Source organism: Agelaius tricolor, unplaced genomic scaffold (genome assembly GCF_023055355.1).
Source record: "Agelaius tricolor isolate 1412-34295 unplaced genomic scaffold, bAgeTri1.0.p SCAF_2, whole genome shotgun sequence".
NCBI lineage: Eukaryota > Metazoa > Chordata > Aves > Passeriformes > Icteridae > Agelaius > Agelaius tricolor.
The window spans coordinates 85060438-85083627 of record NW_027269262.1 but is presented as its reverse complement, the minus strand read 5'-3'; the positions used below and the strand labels follow the sequence as shown (position 1 = coordinate 85083627).

General features: G+C 38.2%; 1 protein-coding gene across 1 annotated transcript in view; it reads right to left on the bottom strand.

The window, feature by feature from the left end:
* The window catches only part of NSMCE2 (NSE2 (MMS21) homolog, SMC5-SMC6 complex SUMO ligase), a 128267-nt gene that overhangs the window by 46806 nt on the left and 58271 nt on the right, over positions 1–23190 (bottom strand). Inside the window, exon 4 of the mRNA XM_071421788.1 lies at positions 19422–19575. Within this exon, the coding sequence (XP_071277889.1) occupies positions 19422–19575 (154 nt within the window). The remainder of the gene's footprint in view (positions 1–19421; positions 19576–23190) is intronic.

Sequence of the window (23190 nt, the reverse complement as noted above, 5' to 3'; positions counted from 1 at the left end):
TAATAGAAATTAAGGAAATTAAAATTAAGGGACACTAAGCATGTCTAAGGCCTTGAAAAACAAGAGGAACTGTGCTAGTACATGTGCCTTGTGCTGGGCAGCCTTGTCATGCTAATACTCATCAGAATACAGATTAATCAAAACAAGTTAAAAAAATCACAAGTGGTGGTGAACAAGAAAATTAATACAAAATCTATTTCCTTGAAAATTAGTTCACCAAAGTAAACCAAGAATACAATATTAATAAAAAAGCAGCGAAGGCTTTTTTTGTGCATTTTACTTTCCTAACTTTTAAAGCAGGTATTTTGATCCTAAAAATTATGGGGTTTTTTTCCTAAACACATACCGTCACAATACACTATCAAACCAGTTAGATTTATTTACTATTACACAAACTAGACTGCACATCAAGCAGCTTTTACTGTAGGCTTCATACAGAAGAGCCTTGCTCTTGCTGGATTATCAGCAGAATTAGCAGAAATCACCTGGAGCACAATTCCTGTTCCTACTTCACCAGCAGGCAGAATTTACGAGTACAGTTACAGGACTTGTCATTAGGGATTTCTCAGTGTAACTCCAGGCTGAGGCATGACCCTCCCAGGACCTGGGGACACACCACAGGGGCACTGGATATCCAGGTCCTCAGCAAGGTCAAACAACACTGAATGTACAGAGAGGGCTCTGGTTCCAGACTGTTTCTCAAGGAAAGGATCTTCTATGAAGATGTCAAGCTGGATCTGGGCAGAAGGCACTGCCACTGTGAGAGCAAAACTTCAGAACACATTCATCATCCATTGACCAGAAGAGGAAAGACCTCAGGATTGTAAAGCAGGGAAGTGAGATACGGGCACTGCAAGGAAGTGAATCCCCAGGTTTGGGGGATTGGCACAACACTCAGCAGGAGTAAGTGGCAGACACAACTACAGAAGTGGATGTATACACAGCGCTCAACACACACATGGTAGTTGAAAATCTTCAGGGAAGAGGGAAAATTCCTGCTTAGACTGGTCTTACTGGTAACTATAAAAGACCATAAATGCAAGTTTAAAGAATCATGTTGCTGGGTCAAGTCCTACATTATTTTTGGGTACATGCTTAGCTCGTGTATTTTGCATTCTTCAGTGTTTCTGGGCAGACTTTGAATTACTTGATAGTACACTCAAACTTAATGCATGTAACTCCTAACACTCCTAACAGCTTTTCAAATACATTGGTATTTCCTTTGATGTGTGCTTAAAATACTTATTTCTGAATGTAAAATTCATGTATCTCGTCCAAGAAAAGAAAGCCATTTCTACATTTATTCTGAAACCTCAGCAGAATACTGTACTTTGCTGGATTCTGGAGGAAGAGAAATCAAATAGCTTCCAGTTCTACTTTTGAAGAAAAGGTAACTGAGAAGTAAAAAAGACTGTCAATGTCAAGAGTTACAACAGGATCTGGGGAAATGACATTGTCAGTGGTTACAAAAGAACTCACACACACAATGACTAACCAGATGGAAGATGCAATTTCTCAGAAAAAAAAAGTGTTAACATTTCTTTGCCATGTTTAAGTCACCGGGTTTAACTTAAATATTAATTTTTACCTGAAATAATCTTGAAACCAATTATTAAGCCAAACATATGGGGAACTTTTGGAGGCTCGCTGTAGAGTAGGGATCACATATACTTCAGTGTTGACCAGCATAAAATCTTAGCATATGTTATGATGGTATGAAATGCTTGCTGTGGCACATATTTCCTGTACTGTCTCCTAAGCTTTAGTCCATGCAATATGCAAGGTTTTCCTGATTAAATTTTAGTGTTCCTATTATGAAACATCCCTTATTATTTAATTATTGTTTATTAATTAATTTCTAGAGGAATTTATGGTTTTGGATTACAACAGTATCATCAATTTAAAGAGAGATTTCTAGAAAAGGAGCAGGACAGAAAACATTATTTAAAGTTAGCTCTTTTGTTCAAGACTTTGGTTGTTTATTTTAAAGACAGTATCTTAAACAATTTTTTGTCCAATGACTGCTTTTCTATTTTAAACTTTAAACAATCTGTTCCATGAACCACCTGGAAAAAAACATACTGAAAAACAGTTGAAAACATCCTTTCATTATAATTCCTGGAAAAATGTGACAGTCATTATCTATAATGAGACTTTTGTATTTACAAAGAGTTAATTTAAAGATCATGCTTATCTCCCCTCTCCAAGGAGCACTGAATGATCAGAATTCATTATGTTGCCTGTTATAATGCTGTTATTTCTTGTTATAATGAAGCACAAAAACCACAGCAGAATAGCAGATACATCTGGTAAAACTGAAATGTCATTTTACATAAAAATCTTTTTTGGATTCCTCATACTTGGGTCAGACCTGCACTACAAGGCAGTGCCTGAACACTGACCACAGCTTTCATGATCCACTCTCAAAGGCTGAGTGACCCACAGAGATAATATCAGAGGTTCTATTACTCAGCCACACATCCTAATGAGAAACTTTCCCATTTCTGCACCACAGCCACTGGCAGGTTGGCTCACAGACACACCTGTCTATGCCTCATCCAGGCAGGTCAATGGTTTGTAGAGATGGCCTGAGACTACCAAGGCAGAGGAGCCAGGGAATGCTGCAGTGCCTTACGTTTCATCATGGAGCTGTTCTGGGTTTTTATGCAACTGCATCTAAGGAGGTTAAGGAGCTGTAATTAGCACACATCACCTCACTGTCACTGCAGCTAATCAGGCTGAAAAATCCCAAGTGTCTCCACTCCTGAGCAGTCCTGCTTCTTGCAATGGAATTTTCAAGCTCTTGCTAATTGCTTACAGTGCTTTCAGACTCTCTGGCACCGTGGAAAGCTTCCTTTTGGTGTGGAAACAGGGGGGTGGGAGGGGCAAGATTCTGACTATGGAAGTGACCTTTTCTCTCTGCTAGGAATCTCAGCAGAGGCATGGACTCTTCTGAAGACATCTATTGATATGAACAACACAGACCAATTTGAAGGTATATTCATTTTATTCTCACTGAATTTAGGGGTAATCCTAGGCTCTGTCTACACTGTAAAGTGAACAGCTACTCAAAACAAAATATTCTAGGTGTTACATCTGGTACCACACTGCCAGCTGCCAGCACAGCCGTGGCTCAGGCTCAAAGCATCCAAATCATGACAAATAGCCGAGGTTATGAGATCTGCTGGTGAGTTGTGGTTGTTAGATGCTCAAGTCTTCCTTGCAACTATTCAGATCAGACCACATGATTGACAGCTTGGGGTCAGGATAGCAGCCTCAAGCTTTCCTCATTGAGAGCATCCTCCCAGAGTGAGACCTAAGTGTGCACCTGAGCACACCCAACATATACAAGGTGGATAATGGGCAAGTCTGTAGCTGAGAATGGGCTTAATAGTTCCTTTGTTACTTTGAACAGCCATTGACTCAAACTTGAGAATCTGTAGCCTATTAAATTGATGCCTGCTCAGTCTAAATGTGACATTCCCACATCACAGACACAGATTATCTAAGACCCAGCTGCTGTAAGTAACCATCCAACCAGCTGCTCTTTCCTGGTTATGGCCAGTGCCTGTTGGGCTTCTCTCTTCCTTGCCTTTCCAGGACCAATGGTAAAATACTTTTCATTGCAGGTCTGGCCTTGTCAGCCTGCTCTCTTCAGGCTGTGGAATACTGTCTTCATTTATCAGCTTCAGAGTAATTTTTTACTGAAGTAATTTTGAAGATTACATGACTGTTTCACAATATGAGGTACAAGTGTACTTGTAGCAGAGTCACTATTTAGGGAATGTCATAAGCATAAAAAAAAAATTCTAACAGCCAAGAACTAAATACTGTTCAGATGTTTATATCTTTCTCATATCGTATCATGTTAACATGATTTTATTTTTGTTTTGTAGCTATCCTTGCAACTACACAATTTTTAGAAATGAGGTTTCATGAGTTCACCTTGAAAAAAGAACCTCTTATCAACTAAACAACAAATAATTTTGTTGTGTTGCTATGTCAGATGGATGATACATAAGTTGCAACAGGAAAACATACTTTAATGTCAGTCACTCAATATCAGAATTATTTTTTTACAATTATCTGTGTTGCCAACAAAAATGCAAACCTTAAGTAGATCTGCACATTAGAGATTAATAAAAAGGTAGAAAACACAAAAGCTTCTGGATGTTTTTCTAGAGGACATAGTTTAAAATGTCAAGGACAAATTTGATATGTAAAAATAGGTAGTGCACTATACAGTCATTGAGTTTTTAAGTTAAAAAAAAAAAAATAACAACAAAAAACAAGCTAGCAATCTCCCTTTTTATTGAAAGGTCACTGTAATGCAATAGGACACAGTAAGCAGTTGTGAAATTAAGCCCTCCAGAACCTGGTTGCAGCTTTGGAATGTGACCATTGTTGTGCAACGGAGTTTGTCACCATCATATGAAAACCCCATTGGGAAATACATCTTTTGTTTACCTGCTCATCACAGATAACCATCAACTGATTCACATTCTGTAGTATTTTATTAAGGTCTAAAACAGTAACCAAACTCCAAACATGATCTTTTTCACTAAACACCAATATTCAAGAAATTTTAGAATAAGTTTCATCCATCCTACATACAAAATGTTTTCTCTTTTTTTGTGTTTCTCTTTAAATAGGAGGTATGTCAACAGGCTCACAGCCTATTAAAAGCTTTTCTGTTCTTGCTGCCTAATTTTACCCACCTAAAAAAATACAATAATGATGCTGAGCTGGATATTCAGTGGAATATTAATCATGCTGATGTCTCAAGCAGAGGCCTCACCTCTGCTCAGGAGGAACAAGCAGCAAAAGCAAATTATCCCACACATTGAGACATCTATATAAGCAGAAGTATGAGCACATTGTTCTAATTACAATCTCAGTTCTCTGGAATTCTGGTGAATCTCAGGGCACATCTTCACAGGTGGGTGTAAACAGAGCTCCTCTGCCCATTCCCTTGGTTAAACTGATGGAGCCTAGTGCTGATTCAGAATTTGTATAGCCACATTTGCATGGCACTGGCCTTACTAGATGTAGAGACAAGGCAGAGGAACTCAATATGTCTGCACATGTCTGTAGACATTCTTCCTGAGGTGCAGACCTTCCCCATCCTACAGAGGAACACACAATAAAGATGTTAATCAAATTTCTCAATGAGGGACCTAAAGAGATACTCCAAGTTTATATATAAACTAAAAATATGGCTCCAGACTTATTCCTAAATGTTAAGGCAAGTTAACCTTCAGTATCTTAATTTCCTCAAATAACACAATTGATCTGAAATACGCAAGCTTTAAGTTATGCCTTAAAGGAGGAGTTTTTAACCTGTTTAGTGAAAAACCTTTGTCAGCACTCCCATCACCTTTGGTGACTTGACGAAGGCCTCTCATGACTTGGAAGATCTCTTCATTTGCAAACATCTGTTTGTCATTTCAGATCTGAAGTTAACCTCAGGGCAAATTTGTCCACTAACACATCACAGATACACCTGCTACAAGAAGTATAAAATGCTTGCCATAGGTTCTAAGTGTGTAAGAAACAAAAAACAGAGGCAACGAATTCTGCTAGACTAATGGCTTTTGAAAAAGGAAAGCACTTGGCAGCTGTTTAGAAATGAGCATTTTAACATTCAGACTCTTTACAAAAGGTGACAGTGATTAACAGTTCAGTGATGCCACTGGATCCTGTATGACTACGCTTGTGAATCAACCTCAGACAAACTGTAGCAAAAAAGGGCTACTTTTAAGATTAAAGGCTCACAGGACAACCTTAGTCAGAAAGGTTGGTTCTAATAGGGCACAGTCACATAAAAATTGTGCAACAGACAAAGAACAGTTTTTTCTGGCCATCTGTAGCTCATGCTGTGCAAGTAATTTAATGGCAAATTTGTTTAGTAATAACTATATTATTCATAACTCCATGGGAATAAGGAATTACACCCTCAGCATCCTATCCATTCATTACATATGAAAGAGTTCCTCAGGTTAGATGTACCTGATAAAATCAATTTGAAGGGTGGGGGGGGGAAAGCCTCTACTCTGGTGTTGAAAGCAGTGCAGGACCTGGATATATCCACAGAATCTAATTTGTTAGTCCAAAATTCCTGTCACTTTTCTGTTGACAATTCACAGACACCATGGTGCCAATACTGCACCTCAAGCACACTTCAAGACTCAGGGAAAGAATGCAGCAAGATCTTCAGCCTCACAGCCTGCAGTGGTTAAGTGGGTATGAATTCTCTCAGCACTCTGCATGATTTACAGCTTTCTATAAGGTGTTCTGTTTGCTCTATCATGTGAAAATATTGAAGAAAATCATCTTGGATTCATAACTGGAACAGCAAGTGATCTGAGAACTGAGAGTTTTCACCTGTCATTTTTAGATGCACACGTAACAGGATGTTGGTTTCACTTCAACAGAGTATTTTGTATGTATGTGTGGGAAAAAAAAGTGAATACTTTGTAATAAAGTTCTCATTAAGTTTTAGACTATGCTTCCATGTGTCAATCTAGGACTCAGCACATGGTCTTTTGATGTCCTAGAGACTCCACTGCCTTGCTCTGTCAGTGTGTGAACATGTACATGGAAACACTGCACAGGGAGGGGAATAATTTGCTATAGCTTAATAGAGACATAACTTACACGGCGTGTACAGAGATGCCCAAGAGATATCATGCCTTAGGCAGCTCCAATCTTTCTGATGATCCTCTGAGCAGAAAAACCTCCTACACAGAGCTGTCTTTTAAAAGGCACAGTCTTACTCCTATCTTATATTCTCATGTCTATATTCTGCCTAACATGCCTGGAGGTGGGGCTGAGGCACAGCCTATTCAGTAGCTATGAAGAGATTGCTAAAGAGCATGTACCATGAGTAATTACTGAAAACATTTTAATAACAGGGATTTGGGGGTCACTGTCAAAGAGTTAACACAAAAATAAACCAAAATCCTTTTCCACTTAATACTGTTTGATATAACACAATCATTTTTTTATTCTAGGTTTAGGAAAAATAACATGGTATCATTTTTAGTATGATTGTTAGTCAGGAGAACAAAGAAAAAATACTTAAAACTTATTTAGTTAAATTTCCTGAACAATTTTAAATTTTAAAGAGAAGTCTTCAGTGCGGTGATCACAAATTCGTGTTGAAATGAGACAGAAGAGTGCATATCAGGACAATGCTTAGGATGTCACTGTTAAGCTTAATTAATCATTCTTATTTCTCTCTTGAGTCATCATAATGAGATTTTTTAATAGGGAAACCACTTCAAGAGAAATTTTTGAAGTTGATGTTCTAAGAGATTAGACAGAGAAAATGCTTTAGCTTACAAAGATCCTGCACAGCACATATTATTAAATATACAGATGAATGTAATTTGCAGTCTCTATTTCCATAATCTGTAGTTAAAGGAAGAGATACATAGGAAGCTTCTTCTCCATACCAAGGGGTGTGGGATTTTACAATTGTAGGTGAACTTACATTATGAATATTTTAGTTTGATTTTTGGTACCTCTTCTGATCACATGCAGAAGGTTGCATGCCGGTAGCATAAGATTTTTCTTCAATTATCATAGTGATATTTTTAAGTAGAAAAAAAATGGAAAATATTAAAGGATTTCCTTATCTATTGTTCTAAGAAGTGGCTTTTAGTTAGAAGTAACATTTAGGTGGAACCAAAATTCTAGCAGAATGAAAGTGATATTTGGCTCTGCCATTTCAGGATCTTATCACATGGTTACTTCAGCAAGTTGCTTTTGGTTTCAGCCCTCTCTCATTACCCCTTCCCATCTGACTGGAATCAGCTGATCTTTCCAGGCATTCCCACAGCCAGCCAACAAGCTACTCACTGCCAGATACCCAGCACCATATTTAGGGTGTGCCTTTTACACACAGAGGCCAATAGGAACGCAGTTGCCTCATTTTGTCTGCCCCTTCAGAGCTGTCTGCCCTCCCACCACAAAATCCTTGCCAATTCAAGAGAAAACATTCTCAGCCTACAGGCTTGGCTTTCTGATTCTACATATACCTTTGCTGACAATGCAAATCAATAACAACAATAAAGGTATTTTAATGTATATATCTTACATAATCTGAATAAAATGTAATTAACTTTTAACATCCTTGCAATGATTTCATTATTGCAGATAAAAAAATAATTCTCAGAATCCATCTCTTCCAGAATCTCCAAGAAAAATACTCTTTGTTTCACCATTTTCTGATTAATTCGACTTTGGAAGGAAAATAAACACATTGCTGTGTTCAATATTGTTGCACAAGAGAATTCACAAGAATGAAATGTGTTCAAAGTTCCTAGAAAAAAATGCAGCAATGCAGGCTGCCAACTTGTTCAATGTCAAGCTCTAGGCAGTATAGCAGGACTAGCAGTAAATGACTCATAGTGAGTCATGCTTTAGCTATTTTTGCTTTTAAAGTAATGCCAGGCGCTGTGTTAATATTCAACCCTGAGTAAATTTAGCAATGCAAGAAAACAAGTGTTTCCATGGTTGCTCCTTCACAATGTTTATGGTATATACACAGCCATTAGGCACAGGAATTAAGCCAAATTAAGAATATGGAAATGTTCCTCTTTCATTTACAACTGAATTTTGCTACACTGGCTTTCATGACTCACACAGCTACTAGTTTTTCCAACTCTAACGAAAATGTAAAGCCATAGCTAGCACACCACTGTTATGTTAGTGGTCAATAGCCACTACTTTCCTCTAAATTACAGCTTGTGCTGTGTACACTGCTGAGCTGGAAGCATGACAATGTCTTCAGGACACAACAAGACTGGCAGGAAAGCCTCACTAGTAAATCTAAGTACATCCACTAAGGGTAAAATGTTCTGTGACACTTCTAAGAAGGAGCTGGCAAAGCTAAAGCCAAAGAGGAGGACTGAAGGGAGGCAGGAGGTTGTGGCATCACCTGAAAAGGGAAAGCAGCTCCAGAAAAAGGAGGAAGGATGTTGATTGAGGCTGGGGAGCAGTTGGGTAAAATGAGAGAAGTGGTGATGACAGAGTATGACAGAGCTGGAAAATATCTTTTCATGACATAGCTGTGATATGACAAAACCCATATGCAGGCATGATTTCAGTGCAGCAATCTACACAGCCATGTCTTCTTAGGTGAGCAGGTATTTGTGGAATTCTGGAATATGAGCCCAACTAATGTAGACACATGACAAAACAGATATAGACATCAAAACAAAACTCTTCTGGGGATCAGAAAAGAATTCAATCTGCATTATAGGAAAAAAAAAGACCCACAAAAAACCCAAAGCAATGGATGCTGCAGCAAAGGTTAGGTGAATAGCTTACTTTGCCCACACTAATAACAGAGCTGCTAAATGACTACATATGATTGCTAGTTAAACTTTTTTGTTCCCATTTTAATACAGTGATTTATTCATTAGTCTTAAATAGCAGTAATTACTATTTTTATTGTAGAAGCTGATAAAGCAATCAGAAAGCTTTTACATTTTTTCCCTCGAAGGAAACTCTTTAGCTTTTCTGCATGAAGTCTTCCATCCTGCAATAAGCAAGGACTGTTTTTCTGCATGTTTTCCTATCTGACTATAAACTAGCCACTTAGTTTATACTGGGAGCTCAGACAGATCCTGATGAACAGCCTTCCTGCAAAAACCTCTTTTGATTTCACCTAGTCTCGAACTGACCCTTCAACATTCAAATAGGAAGCGAGAGGGTGGGCCAGATCCAGAGAACTGAAGCAAACTACTAAAGTCCAAAATGAAAAAATCTGTTCCATGGCCTCTTAACCCTGAAGGTATCTATCTCCAGTAAGTCTCTCCCTGGTTCTCCAGGGATCTGAAGATTTGAGTTCTTTACTTGTCCAGAGCTGCCCCAGCCTGAAGATCTAAGAATACATTGTTTGTCCTGCAACCCCTGGCTCTGGAAAGGAGGTACAGTTCCATTCAGGTGGAAGCAGAAAAGGAGATGATGGAGATGTACAGAACCCAGATTTCTTTCCATTTCTTGCTGCAAGTTAATTACTGGAGTACAGAGTCATGCACTCTCTTCCAGTCCTCCCCAGCCCCCTTCCACTTCCATAGCCATGGTGGCATTTTGCTACAACTGAAGGACTGCAGAGTGCCCTCTGCACACCTGCCTGCAGCCTAGGGGTTGCTGAAAAGCCTGTGAGCAATTATGTGATGTCAGATGTAACCTTCATCCCATCCAGCAGCCTCTGATGATGAGTAATGAAAATTGCTACAGAGGGCATGAGGCAGGGAAAGCCAAAGTAATGTTTTCCTGGTATCGTCCAGTCTCCAGTAATGCAGTCAGGGGAGGATCCAGAGAGGAGTCAAACATGTCATCTTCCTCATAAGGGCTTTTTTAGGTGCTTATTTGTGAATTTATTGGCATTGCTTCCTGAAACTGCTGTAGTCACAAGGCTATGGCATAAACCATAAGCACTCTCACCCTCACTCCATTAACTGCTTTTCTCCCTCAACAGGTATTTTTAGTGCCTGTTGGAATACCTGTTAAGCAACTTGTCTTTAATCCTAAAATCATTCACTGCAAATATGGTAACACAAATGTACATCCACATTTGAGATGATACGACACGATAAACCTTTCCACACTTGTAAAGTCAGGTGCTATGTCTGAAATCAGAGCTAATAACTGCTGAAAGGTGACAACTGAAACCACTCCTCAGTTGTGACAAAATATCTGAATGCTCCAAGCCTGTTTTAAGTGTAAATGCCAACAAAGGTGTTTGATTTCTTTGACTTTGTGCTAATGGAGATTGAAAGCAACATCTCTTAGGTTACCCCTGAGAAACAGTACACAGAATTAGCACTCCAGCTCCCCCATAATATCAGTAATCTTTTGAGAGCCTGAAATTCTAAATCCACAGATTAGAGCCATGGTCCATTTCCTCTCCAGCTACATAACACAAGCACAGGTGCTCAGAGTCACAGTAAAAGAGATTCATTACCTTTGTGTTACTTTAAAGTTGGCACATTTTTAGTCAACTTATGCAATACCATGATTGACATACAGATGTAAAGCATTCTGTGCTGACAAACAGATTTGTCACTGAACAAAGCTGTTCAAGCAGGTGTGCCTAGCCCTCCTCCTGGGAGCCAAGACACGTAACTCCAGGTTCCAGCATCCAGTCTGAGGTCCACAGACCTAAAAGATGAGTGTTGCAGTCCTTTAGTGCTTCTCTAGCTTTATTCCTCCATTTCAGCTCAACATCTAACAGATTGGGGGAGTGCGAAGATGATCTCCAGTATATTAATGGCATAAAATTCAAGTTGGAAAGAAACCAGGCTCTACTGTGAGTTTAAGAAGGAAATGAAATAATATGGATATCAAAAATTACAGTAAGCAGCCAATGCACAGGAACATCTGATATGTTTATTGATCTTGCTGTACACTACTATTTTGTATGTTATTATATGTTGCAAGTATAGATCAAGGAAAAGCAAAATTCCACTGATTTCAGACCTACACTGGCACTTAGCAAAGCAAGGTCTAACTCAACCTGCCACACTTCTAAAGGACACACCAAAGAGCCACATGGCAAATAGTTTCAGGACCCATAAAAACACCAAGAGTTTTACTTTCTCTGAACTGGAGTATTCTGAAGTTACCATGCAGTGTGATAAGCACTGATGAATTATTATTTAGTCAGCATTATCTCAGAACTACTTGCCTGTTTCTCCTCAAATGTGTTTTGTCCCAGCAGTCAATACAAATGCATTACTTGGAGTAGTAGAGTTCTACTTGAATTAGAATTTCCACTCATTCTTGTGCATACTGATGGCACAAAATCCCACCATACAAATGACTGAAATTAACATGTAGAAAGAGTGAAAAAACCTACTGTCCCTCCAGTTAAATATTCAAGTAACAGGAAAAAAATGAGTAAATAAAACAAAGTTCTCTAATTTTTAAAGCTCCACTAAGCTTTAATTTTCTCCTTCCCCCTCAATATACTAACTTCAAAATGAGAGCATCTCATTTAAAAATTTTAATACTGAGACGTTTTTCCTTTCTTCTTTCTTTGATTTTTTTCTCCTTGGACTGTTCTTCACCTGTTTTCTTGTGATCACACTTAAAATTTAAATTGTAAGCTCATGGCAAAGGATTGGAATACCTGTATCATCTGACTTTTAAACCTTTCTGAATAGTGGGCAACAGATATAATGACAAGTAAAACTGTACTTAGTTGACAGAGGCAGTCCTTATATTTTCACTGTTCAGATTTGCGAAATAGTATGTATTACTACACTAGGAAAGAAGAGAATGAAAACTCTAAGTGAAATCACAGGTGATTTATTACCAGAAGACAAATTTCCCATTGGGTATAACACATCTATTTAACATTTCTGAATTTTAGATACAGTCAAGGTTTAGTACTATCCCCATGCTTCTCACTCATCTGAAATTTATAAAACATTTCTGATATGTTCAAGCATGGTCACAAAATATGAGATTTTATAAGTTTCCATGTTGCATAACTGGATTACTATAGAGTCAAGAAAGACAGAAACTGACTGAATCAAACTAAACTCCATTGAGGGAGAGCATCTCTATAAGCCAGAGTACAGTGCTGGAACAAGAACAAGGAGCAAAAACTTGGCCACAGACTTATTTTGCTTGAAAATTTCTCACCCATCTGAGCAAAGTTCTAAGTTTTTCATCATTCTTCCAAGAGAAACAACAAAGAAAAAATTAATATATTTCAAGATGGCATTTTATTAGCTATTGTGATTAAATGCAACATCAAGGGAATAGAAGCAGCATCTACAAGCTCCCTTCCTGACCTATATATTCATATGAACAGTAAAAATGCCATGCTGGTAGCCATCAATGTGCTCACTTAAGAGAGAATTATCCCATAGCAGTAACAATAAATTAACCTAAGTATTATCCCTAAGTGTATAATAACAATAAAAAATTATTTCCATGTAACACTCTATTTCCTTTCTAAATTTTATAGACTCAGTGCTGACCTGAAAGTCAGGCTGATATAAAACCAAAAATTACATCCTGAAAAGATTTTTGCAATGGAATCAAATGTAGCTCTTTAAAAAATATATATATAGATTAGATGGTAGGCATAGAAAGAGATAAGATCTTATCCTTAAGCATCTGCTGATTAGAAGGGCAGATATTTATAACAGGAAAGACCTACATCAGATGCTCTTTCTGATTTAGATATGTCCTCTCTGAGCTGAGTGCTTTACTATAGGACTAAAAAGTCAGTGTCTCTCAGTATTTCCTTCTGCAGTTGTTGCCATTTTGATATATAGTTAAATACACTGTGGACAGAGAGAGAGGGAGACTGATTCCAGAGTTACAGGTCAATCACTTAGGAGGCCCAGAGTCAGTCAAGTTCTGATTTTACATCACCAAGACTGAAACTCAGGTCTCTTATACTCCAGGTGACTCATAATGGAGAAGAGTTGTTGGAGGGGGTGAGTTGATTCCTCTTTCATTTTAATTCTGAATTACATGTCAGAGCTCTAAATGTCAAAGCAAGAAACTTCTTATTTCAATCAATTGCATTAGAAAGGCAATCATTTCAACAAAGAAACCCTCACCAGGTCTATTGGCAATTGATATTCTTCATTAATCCACTAACACAGATCTTGTTAATGCAAGCTTCTGCATTTTCAGAAAAAAAACCCCACTAATTATTACCCTGGAAAAGTCATCCAGATTGCAGAAGGAAACTTCTGATGGTTTCATTCATTCTGGTCTTCACAAACTAGCAAGGATAGTAGCTGTGATGGTAATTTTGCACTCTGGATATTGTTCTTGGGTACCATTACAGGTCCCATTGCTATATTAGGTGAGCATTCCATTTATCTAGTTTATTTCTCTAGGTGATCTTTTCAAAAACTGTGAAATAGAGTAGCTTTGACTCGTTCCATATCAGGCCCTCATCTCTTAATCGTTCAAAACTACAAGTGGGCTAGCTGACTCCTGAGCAAATCAACTAGTTCTTTCCAGGAAATACCCAGACAGGACAGTCCCAAAAGGGAAAGCCATGCCAAATTTCTCTTCTCAGGACAGTCCTTATGCCCTACCCACAAGACAGCTCTCACTCACACAAATGCCTCTTGACATACTTTACTCCTCTGAGGCTGCAGTTTTCCCACTCAGCATCACGCCATGAAAAGATTACTCTGGCACACTAAAACACACTTAGGTTATTATCTACAGTTCTTTGAACTCAAAAAATCACAAAAATATAATAATGATGCTTTAGTGCCACTAGAGAAGCAGGGCAATTGAAAGTTTTGCACTCAGCTGGACATGGCTGCTTTGCTCCACAGGCCACCAGCCCAGAGCAGCAGGATATGAGCTAGTCCAGGTCTCTTCTTGCACACAAACACAATACACCCAGAACTGAATTCCAGACTTGGGCGTAAAGTCCAGACCCACAAAGTTTTTAGGGACCCAACTCCCAGTATCTGTTCTGAAACTAAATGACTTGATCTAAGACAACAAGAAGATAACAAAGCAAAGACCTAAACCAAAGACTCCTAGACTTCAAATGACCTTCTCAAGTGCTGGATCCTCTTTCATTTCTTTACTAGCCAAGGGGCTGTCTGTAAGGGATTTTACGTAAATGAAAAGTGCATATCCCACACACATCACTGAACTGTTATAACACCAATCCCACTTTCAGCTGGAATTTTCAGCTCTTGTGCTGAAGTTGTTTTCTCATAATTAGTCAGTAAGGGGATTTTAAAATATTTTTTACATTGAAAATATAAGGAAAAATACACTAACATTACTTTTCATCTGATTCTCTGCCATCAGAGCTAAGTATAGGGACAAAAATAGGCCAACTAAGAAGTAAACTACAACTGAAGAGAAACCCAGATCTGCAAATCAGTTATGTGAGTCCATACAAGAAATTTCAACTATTTCCTCAAATTTCACCACTGCTGTGTGGTAGGAAATAAAATTAACTTGCCTACCTCAATGTGATGTTGTGAGGATTAATTGGACAAAACTCATCAAGCAATGTAATACACAGTATCTTGCTGCAGCTTGTTTTCTTATCCTACTAAAAGCAAATCAAAGAACTTAGTCTTTGCTGGAATCTGTGATAGACTGTTTTAAAAATTTAAAGATAATTTCTTTCATAGTGACATTTTTTCTATCCCAAACTGTATCTAAAAAAAAACATTTTTTCACACCATTATTTCTCAGCATATGTATCACTTAAAATACATGTATCAACAGGGCATATGGCACCTACTTGAATTAAATTTAAAATCTTCTCCTTTCAAAATATTTGCTTATTGATAATGACTATAAATCCATACTAGCAAAATGATACATACTTATTCCTTTTAAAGACTCAGAGACTTTTTTTCTTCAATGGAGAATGCAAGAAAGATCCTTACAACTGCAGTGTAGTTACTTTCCGAACTACATTACAGTGACTGATTTCCTGTGACAAAAACTTGCCTAAACTACTATTGAGTCTCAAAATTATTTGTCCCCCATTTAAAAAAAAATATCTTTCCTACATTCGCTAAATCCTTAAATTGTTTGGCATAATCAGCAATATTGTCATTCACAAACTGTTTGGCATAACCAGCAATATTGTCATTCACTCAAATCTTATCATTTTCCACAAAATCACTACTGAAGTATGCATCTGTTGTGTGTTTGCAGAACCTGCAGTTATCAAGGATTCCAAAGTGCACGTTATCAGCTGCTACAAAAGGGCTATGAAATCTGTCATCCTTTGTGCACCAAACGTGACACTAAATAACCTTCAGCAAATACACTAGTGGCAGCTAGGGTCACAGGAGTAGAGATTATACCTTCTGATTAGCTCTCCATACAGAGTATCATACATTTAAACTGATACATGGAGAATAAAGACAGCTCTTAGTTTCATTCTGTGAAGACAAAATTTCTCATACTTTCTGCCAGAAGATAGATGCCTTTGATATGTGTATATGTATGTGTATAAATATGTGTATATATATATTCTGGCATGAAATAAAAAGACTCAGTAATACAACTTCAAACAGAAGGTGGGTTTTTAAACTTACAGAAGACAGAAAATGCAAAGTTACTATTCCTGCATGGTTTAGTTCCTATGGGTTCGCTCCTGCACAGCTCTGTACTGTGGTCATGCTCCAATAAGGAAGTGAAACATGCCAGCAATCTCACTCATTTCAAAGGATCTACTCATAAAATTTAATTTATGCAACTTGCTTAAGCATTTCACTTAATCAAAAGGAGATCACTAAGCACTTTGCAGATCTGGGACCCTTATGTCTAAGGACAGCACCAGTCATGTAGTGTTAAGGTCACAAAAAACTTTCCTTACCACCCATGCAGTCATTTTGAACTTTTTGGTATTACCAAATTTAGTGAAAACTCCTCCAAGTGCTCAGTTATTTGGAAAAACTAATGTAGCCATTTGGGGGTACAAGTAATGGTTAAAAAAAGGAAAAATCAACCAACACTCTTTCCTACTGCTTACAGTCTAAGAAGGTTTGAGTAGAAAAATGAAACTGTTTTCCATTAAAAATAAGAAGTGGGAATTTAGGAAACTAAGATTGTTCTGAAAACAGACTTCAGAAAAATCACTTGCTGTTCACATAAAACCTGTCTGACAGTGTTTTGACACATATCAGAGGTGAAGATTTTTCACCACTTCATAAACCCAGCTAAAGTAGCTGCATAATAAAGGCTCACAGATTGAGAGAAAATGTCTGAAAACTGTCTGAACGATGAGCAGAACAGAAACTGCTCTGAGGCATGATCTCATCCTTACTGCCACAGAGATGTACTTGCCCAATTTCATTTCTGCACCTTGGCTGGTGCTGAAATTCAAAGGTAAGAAGGTCTCCTTCCCACAGAACCGCCAAGGGAAGACAAGTTGAAGGTGACACAGCACCATTCTCCTCCCTGAGTATTAGAGCTACCTATGGCACTGCCCGTCACCTGTCAGGGGACAGGGAACAACCATGCACCTTCCTTTCATCATGGTGGCAGAGAAAAATATAGAGAAAATATATTACCTTAATTTTCTGTTAATATAAGCTGTATTTAACTGCTTCACACCATACCTAAAAACTGTGTTGAGAAAGTTCAAATTTCAGTTAATTTTTAAATAGCAAAACAATGTGAGAATATAATATTTCCTTGTTCAGCTGTTCTAGAATACAGATGTCAAGCTTTGCATAAAAGATACATAATCATTAATGGTAACTCATCCTGGAAAGCAAATCATTTTAGTATCTACCTTGTCTGCTCCTTTGAGATAGATAGAAAAAATTGGAACAAAAAAAACCAACCAAACAAACAAACAAAAATAAAAACCAAAATAGGAAAGCCCCTCTGAGAAAACATGGCAGGAGTTTTTATGTTTTATCTAACTGAGCAATAAAACCAAATTCCAGAAAAAAGCTAAAAACTGAACCTCAATGGTGTATGTGTTCTCAAAAAAAGCCAGGAATCATGAACTAAGTTGCACCTGGCAAGGCTAATAGTTGAAAACAAAATATTAACCTGTAGTTGTTGATGAAGTTATTCATACATGTAACTCACATCCAGCAGTTTTCAAGTGTGTCCCAAAATCTGCAGACACATTATAATGTGCTGTTGAGATGAGGCCAGAATTGCAGGACTCGTCCTTTTGAAATCACAACTCATACAGGAGAAGGTAAAGAATACACAGATAACTTGGCTTAAGCATGAATGCTGAAAATTTAACAGGATGACCATAATTTCTTCTTACAAAATGACCCCACCAAAACCACATGTACATATAGGATGTTTTAAGGAAAATCACCAGCTTATGGAAACTAGTATTATCTTTTACAGATTTTATTAATCTTCAGCTCAGCTGGTATTGCAAGTGAAGCATTTAATAAGACAAATCTGGATTTCAGGCAGCAGTAGCAGAATAATGTCCTCATATTTTTTTAAGAATATTTTCTATTGTGTTTATTTAATTTGGGATTTTTTCAACAGGTCGGCCAGTTAGAATTTAATCCCACAGCTTGAACTGGATGTATCACTAGAGCATACACCCCTTCCTCAGGCAATTACAAGGCAGAAAGTAAATCCAAAGTCAGTTATCAAGATTTTTATCTTCTCAGTTACAAACACCTGGAAATTAGAAATTACAACATAATGGTGGGGCAGTAGTAATTTTATGGTTATGTAGGGAGTGAAAATTACACTGTTTTGTGGTCTGCAACTTGGTGCGTTCATTCTTAGAGTAGTGCCAAGAGCTTTATTAAACTCAGAGATCAGTGCTTAAATGCATAAAGATGGAAAACAAATATATTAAGCCTTCAAGCTCTAATCCTAGGGAGTCTTAAGATACCAGATCTGAAATTCACCTTCTCAAGCACATCCTATAAATCTCTATAGGGAAGCAATCCAAAGACCAGTGGGAAAATTCTTTCCACTGGTTTCTTTGGATTTTGGATAGGGCTTCAAAAAACACAGAATTCGAGGAGAGCTACAGGAGAGCACCCAGAATATCATTTTCCAATGGTATAAATCATTAATCTATGACTCCTGAAGTTCCTGAGATACCAGTTTATGTTGAAATCAAATTGTAAGATGGGAGGGAATAGGTACAGGGGTCAAGGGGTCAAGGGACAGCAAGCAGAATAATATGATTTCAGAACATAATCATGATTAGGGAAGAGCAACACAAACAGTGTCAGAGCCCATGAACTTTCCCAGCACCAGTAATCAGAGTAATATTTTAATGACTGCTATATGTGTGGGGCAATAAAAGTAGACAATTTTGTTGTGTTGCATAAATAACCAAACTGTTTACTCTTCAACTTTTTTGGTAATTTAAGCACAAATAGCTTAAAATTCTAACACTTGAAAAATTCCATGTATTTGGAAAAAATGGATTTTAGTAATCTGCAGTGTTGGACAGTGCGTGCACAGAAGCTGTAAACCTGAGAACACGTACAGTAGGCATTTTCCAACAATACAGTTCTACCATTAAAGCAAAGGTCTTCTTAGTGTTGCAACACATCCTGTGTTGTGAAACAGGAGCAATTTGTTTAAGTGACAAATGAAAACAGCTTACCTAATCCTTTTAGGAGATCCTATCAGTTAAGAAAATAAATGCAAAAGGTCTTCAAATGAAAAAGCCCACCTTACAAAAAAAAAATTGTTTTCATGATATTTGTGTTCAAACACAGCAGGAGCTGTAGGAGTCTAAATAAAACTATCAAGGTAACTACACTGGTTGGTTTTTTTTCCACACAGATCTCAATTTAAGTAAGTTTTAAAGTTTTTAAGAATACTCACCATCAGTTTGAGCCATAAGTGACAGTTCTGGATTTCAGGGCAGTTACTCAGATTTTACTACTTAGCATTCAAAGAATCATTTTTTTAAAAATCAGACTTACATTGTTTTTTCATCTCCTTAAGTTGATCCTTAAAATACATATATTTTTCATTCCTTTGTAAATCTGAGTCACTGTTCATGCTCTCCATTTCAAGGAATTTTTCTTGTGCCAAGTTTTCTAAATCTGGTAAATTTTCTGGTTTTTCTTGTTTTACCTGTAGGGAAGAAGAAATAGAATGTATTCATTATGATACATTTTAATACAAAGCAGAAGACATCAAGCAAAACTTCATTAGCATAATCTCAGTTTCTTTTGACTACAGTTACGCTTCCTGCTCTGAAGCCATAACCTCCAAGTAACTCATTTCAGCAAAAGTAAGTATGAAATGTAGATATTAGATTCTCAGTGTCATTTAACTCATTTCTGGGTATTTCTCACAGTAGCAAAAGGGAAAACTGAACCTTGCAGTCAAATTTACCTCTGTGAGTGGCGAAGGTAAACATGTTAACAGGAACCAGCGTAACACTTGATGAGAATGAAACCAAAGTCTACATCTCTGTCCAGAAAGCAAGAAGATAACAGAAATCTGAAATAACTTTTAAGGGTTCTGCAAAAACCTCCACTCTCATCACTTCGGAATCAGGTTTACAGAAGCCCATAATCTACATGCAAGATTACTGTGATAACACCAGAAAGAACAGTACAGATAATGTGAAAGGAAACCACCTCAATTTATTTGTGCTGTGTGAACAAGAAGCATTAAGCCACACAAGCAGGCAAAAACACAGTTTCTTGAAAAGTACTTACAGCAAATACATCTGGAATGATCTGAAGAATAAATACCCAGAAAAGGGAAGTCATCACATAGGCAATATTAAGATAATCTAAGAATGCAAAAATCACTTTGGGAACCCCCTAGAATCAATAATTGGAATTCTCTGTTTCTCAAGGCAACATTAAATTCTAGTGAAGTGTAACTTTGACAGTTCTTCATAAGAACTAGCTCAGGGACTGTGTTAGGGACTGTGCTGTGCAGTGAGAATCAGTAATAGCACCAAGTCAGAAAGAAGGTGGACATCTGTCAAATCCTTAATGCTAAGCATTTTCTGAATCAGAAAAAAGCTACTTCTATCCCAAAATCATGTCAAAATATGACAATCTGAAAAAAAAAAAAAGGAGGTAAGCATGATTTCTGCTGAGCCACTCTTCCCCTACCACACATACTAAATTCTGCCCTTCACCAGACCGTGACACTATTCATTGTGAAAGACAGGAAAAAAGGAACCTACTGAGAAAACAGTCCCACTTCATCAAATCATTTACAGGTTTAAAAGTTTACAGAGACCTTGGAAATCCTACAGAATATATTTTGTTTCAGGAGTCAAATAAATAAATGTTCACATAAAAATGGACTTAGCAGATACATAAAATGAAAAAGAGCCAAACTTTACTATTGCTTAAGCAAAGCAAAGTAATCCATAGAACTATTACTTCTTCCAAGAGCAAACGCAGTTTGGCACATTTACTTTCAGCAGACACAAGTTGTGGCAAGAAGAAAAATAAGAAAAAAACATGCACTGCCAGGTGATAGCATGAAGTTTTCAAAGGCACCTGGAGATAAAAGATCACCTACCACAACATCCAGCTGTAAAAGGGAAAGACTCGGTAACACTTTGGTACCAAAGGAATACAGTGAGGTTTTATTGTTTTGTAGAAGTGTATTTCATGTAATTTTGATAATAATTTTAGAATGTGTGTTCTCAGAGGCGAAGGGTGGAATGTCGTGGTTTGACAGGAAGTAGGTTTTCTGGGATATGCTGTGGTCACCAATAGGTGTCCAGATTTTAATATTGGCACGTGGTGTGGCCACTGGGGACAATGGATACACCACTGAGAACACGGGTTAAAAAGCAGAGCACTCCCGGGGGAAGCTCTCTTAGGTTTCGGATCTCTCCCCCATCCAGCTGCTGCTGCTGGGTGGGGGACAGGAGCCACGTGGCCGGGTGAGGTAGGCCGGGGCTTTGGACAGAGATGGGAGGTGAAGAGGCCCCGGCATGGAAGGGTGGGAGAAGCACCAGGAGGTATCGGGCAGCCCCCCCAGGAGAGAGAGAGAGAGTACAGCCTGTGCCAGTGACTGCTACCTTGGAACTTGATAACATGTGCCGGCAGCACAGCCGAGAAGAAGAAGGGTGGGAGGGTGAGAGTGCAGCAAGAAGGTGTCCGGCCACTTGTGGGAGCTTTTAACCCTTTTTTGGTCAATGAAAACTTTGCAGAACATTAACCTTTCCTAGAAGAGAGATAGAGATGAAATGGAAGAAGGAAATGTGCAAGTGTGAAGGTCTGGGCAAGTGAAAGATGTCGGAAGAGTAAAGAAGAATCTTAGGTGGGAAGAGATGATGGAGTGGTTTTAACTGGACTCTTCTTGTTATAGCCATGGACAGAACCATGTTTCCTGTGACACAGAGACTGCATCCAGGGGGAGGCAATGGCTCAGAGCCAAGAGGGTTCAGTGTTGAGACCCCTCGGCCCCAGGGGGTGAAATTTGGGGGGGACAGGTGTCCCAAAGGTGAGACTGTGCTCTTTTTGGAACGGGACAAAGCATCCTTAAAAATCCAAAGCATCCCCCGGTGTTTCTGGGGGAAACCTATGGCACAAGAAGGACTCCTCTCCTCTTGATGAATTGAGAATTGATTATCTAAAGGGTGGTGATGGACTGAGAGTTGAAATTTGGGGGATGGATGTATTGGAATTTGGTAGGGGGAGGAGGAAATGTTTTTGGAAGGTTTTTATTTTCCCTGTGTGTTTCTTTTTACTTAAGAGTTGTAGTTTAGTTAATAAAGTTTTTTTTTCTTTATTTCTAAATGGGGGCCTGCTTTGCTTATTCCTGGTCACATCTCACAGCAGACACCAGAGAGAAGGTATTTTCATGGGGGCACTGGCATTGTGCCAGCATCAAACCGTGACGCAAAGGAATACAGTGACTATGAAAGACCAACAGCATGTCATCAGAGATGCTTAGACTGCTGCAGGAGCCAGGCAGGAATGTAGAGTCCTTATCCCGTGAAACCTGACCAAAGGAGCAAAGGAAAACAGCATCCTGTGCCCAGTGCAGTGAGGACAATCACTCACACTCAAATGATTTGCCTGTGCCAGCATCACAGCACACTGCTGCAAAAGAAGACCTATCACAACCCCAACCAGCATTGTTCAGTACTCAGCTGGAGAAGAAACTTGGCTATCAAGTGCATGCAAGAACAAAAAGGCACTTACTAAATCAAAATTCATTTAAAATGCAAGACATTATAAAAGAATGCTTTGATCTGGACTCATGTAGTGCAAACATATTCCTTTCTGCAACATCACGCTGATTTCACCGACATTCTCTCTTTAACATAAAAGTAACATGTAGACACACACAAGAATAGTCCAAATAACAACCCACCATTCAGATCTGCCCTCATGACAAATGAGGGCACTGTAGACATATAGAAGATCCAGCTGAGTATACTAAAAGTAACCCTGAAGTGCTTCTAAGTTGCTGAGACTGACACCCAGAGTAAAATAAATTATGGGGACATTCATCACAGGCATCCATCAGCAGTAACGGCAATGTCAATAATCTTTTCCTCTCCACAGGGACCAGATTACACATTGATAGAGTTACATCAGGATCTCTTTATCTTGACTCATGGAAGATTTGAGTGCAGATATGCATCAACATAACATCTTCAATCATACCCTCAGACTGAGAGGTGAAAAGAAGGGCACAGTCAATGTTAGTTCAAACAGTGGTTCTCAACTCCAACTTCCAGAATTAAAAGACTTTACA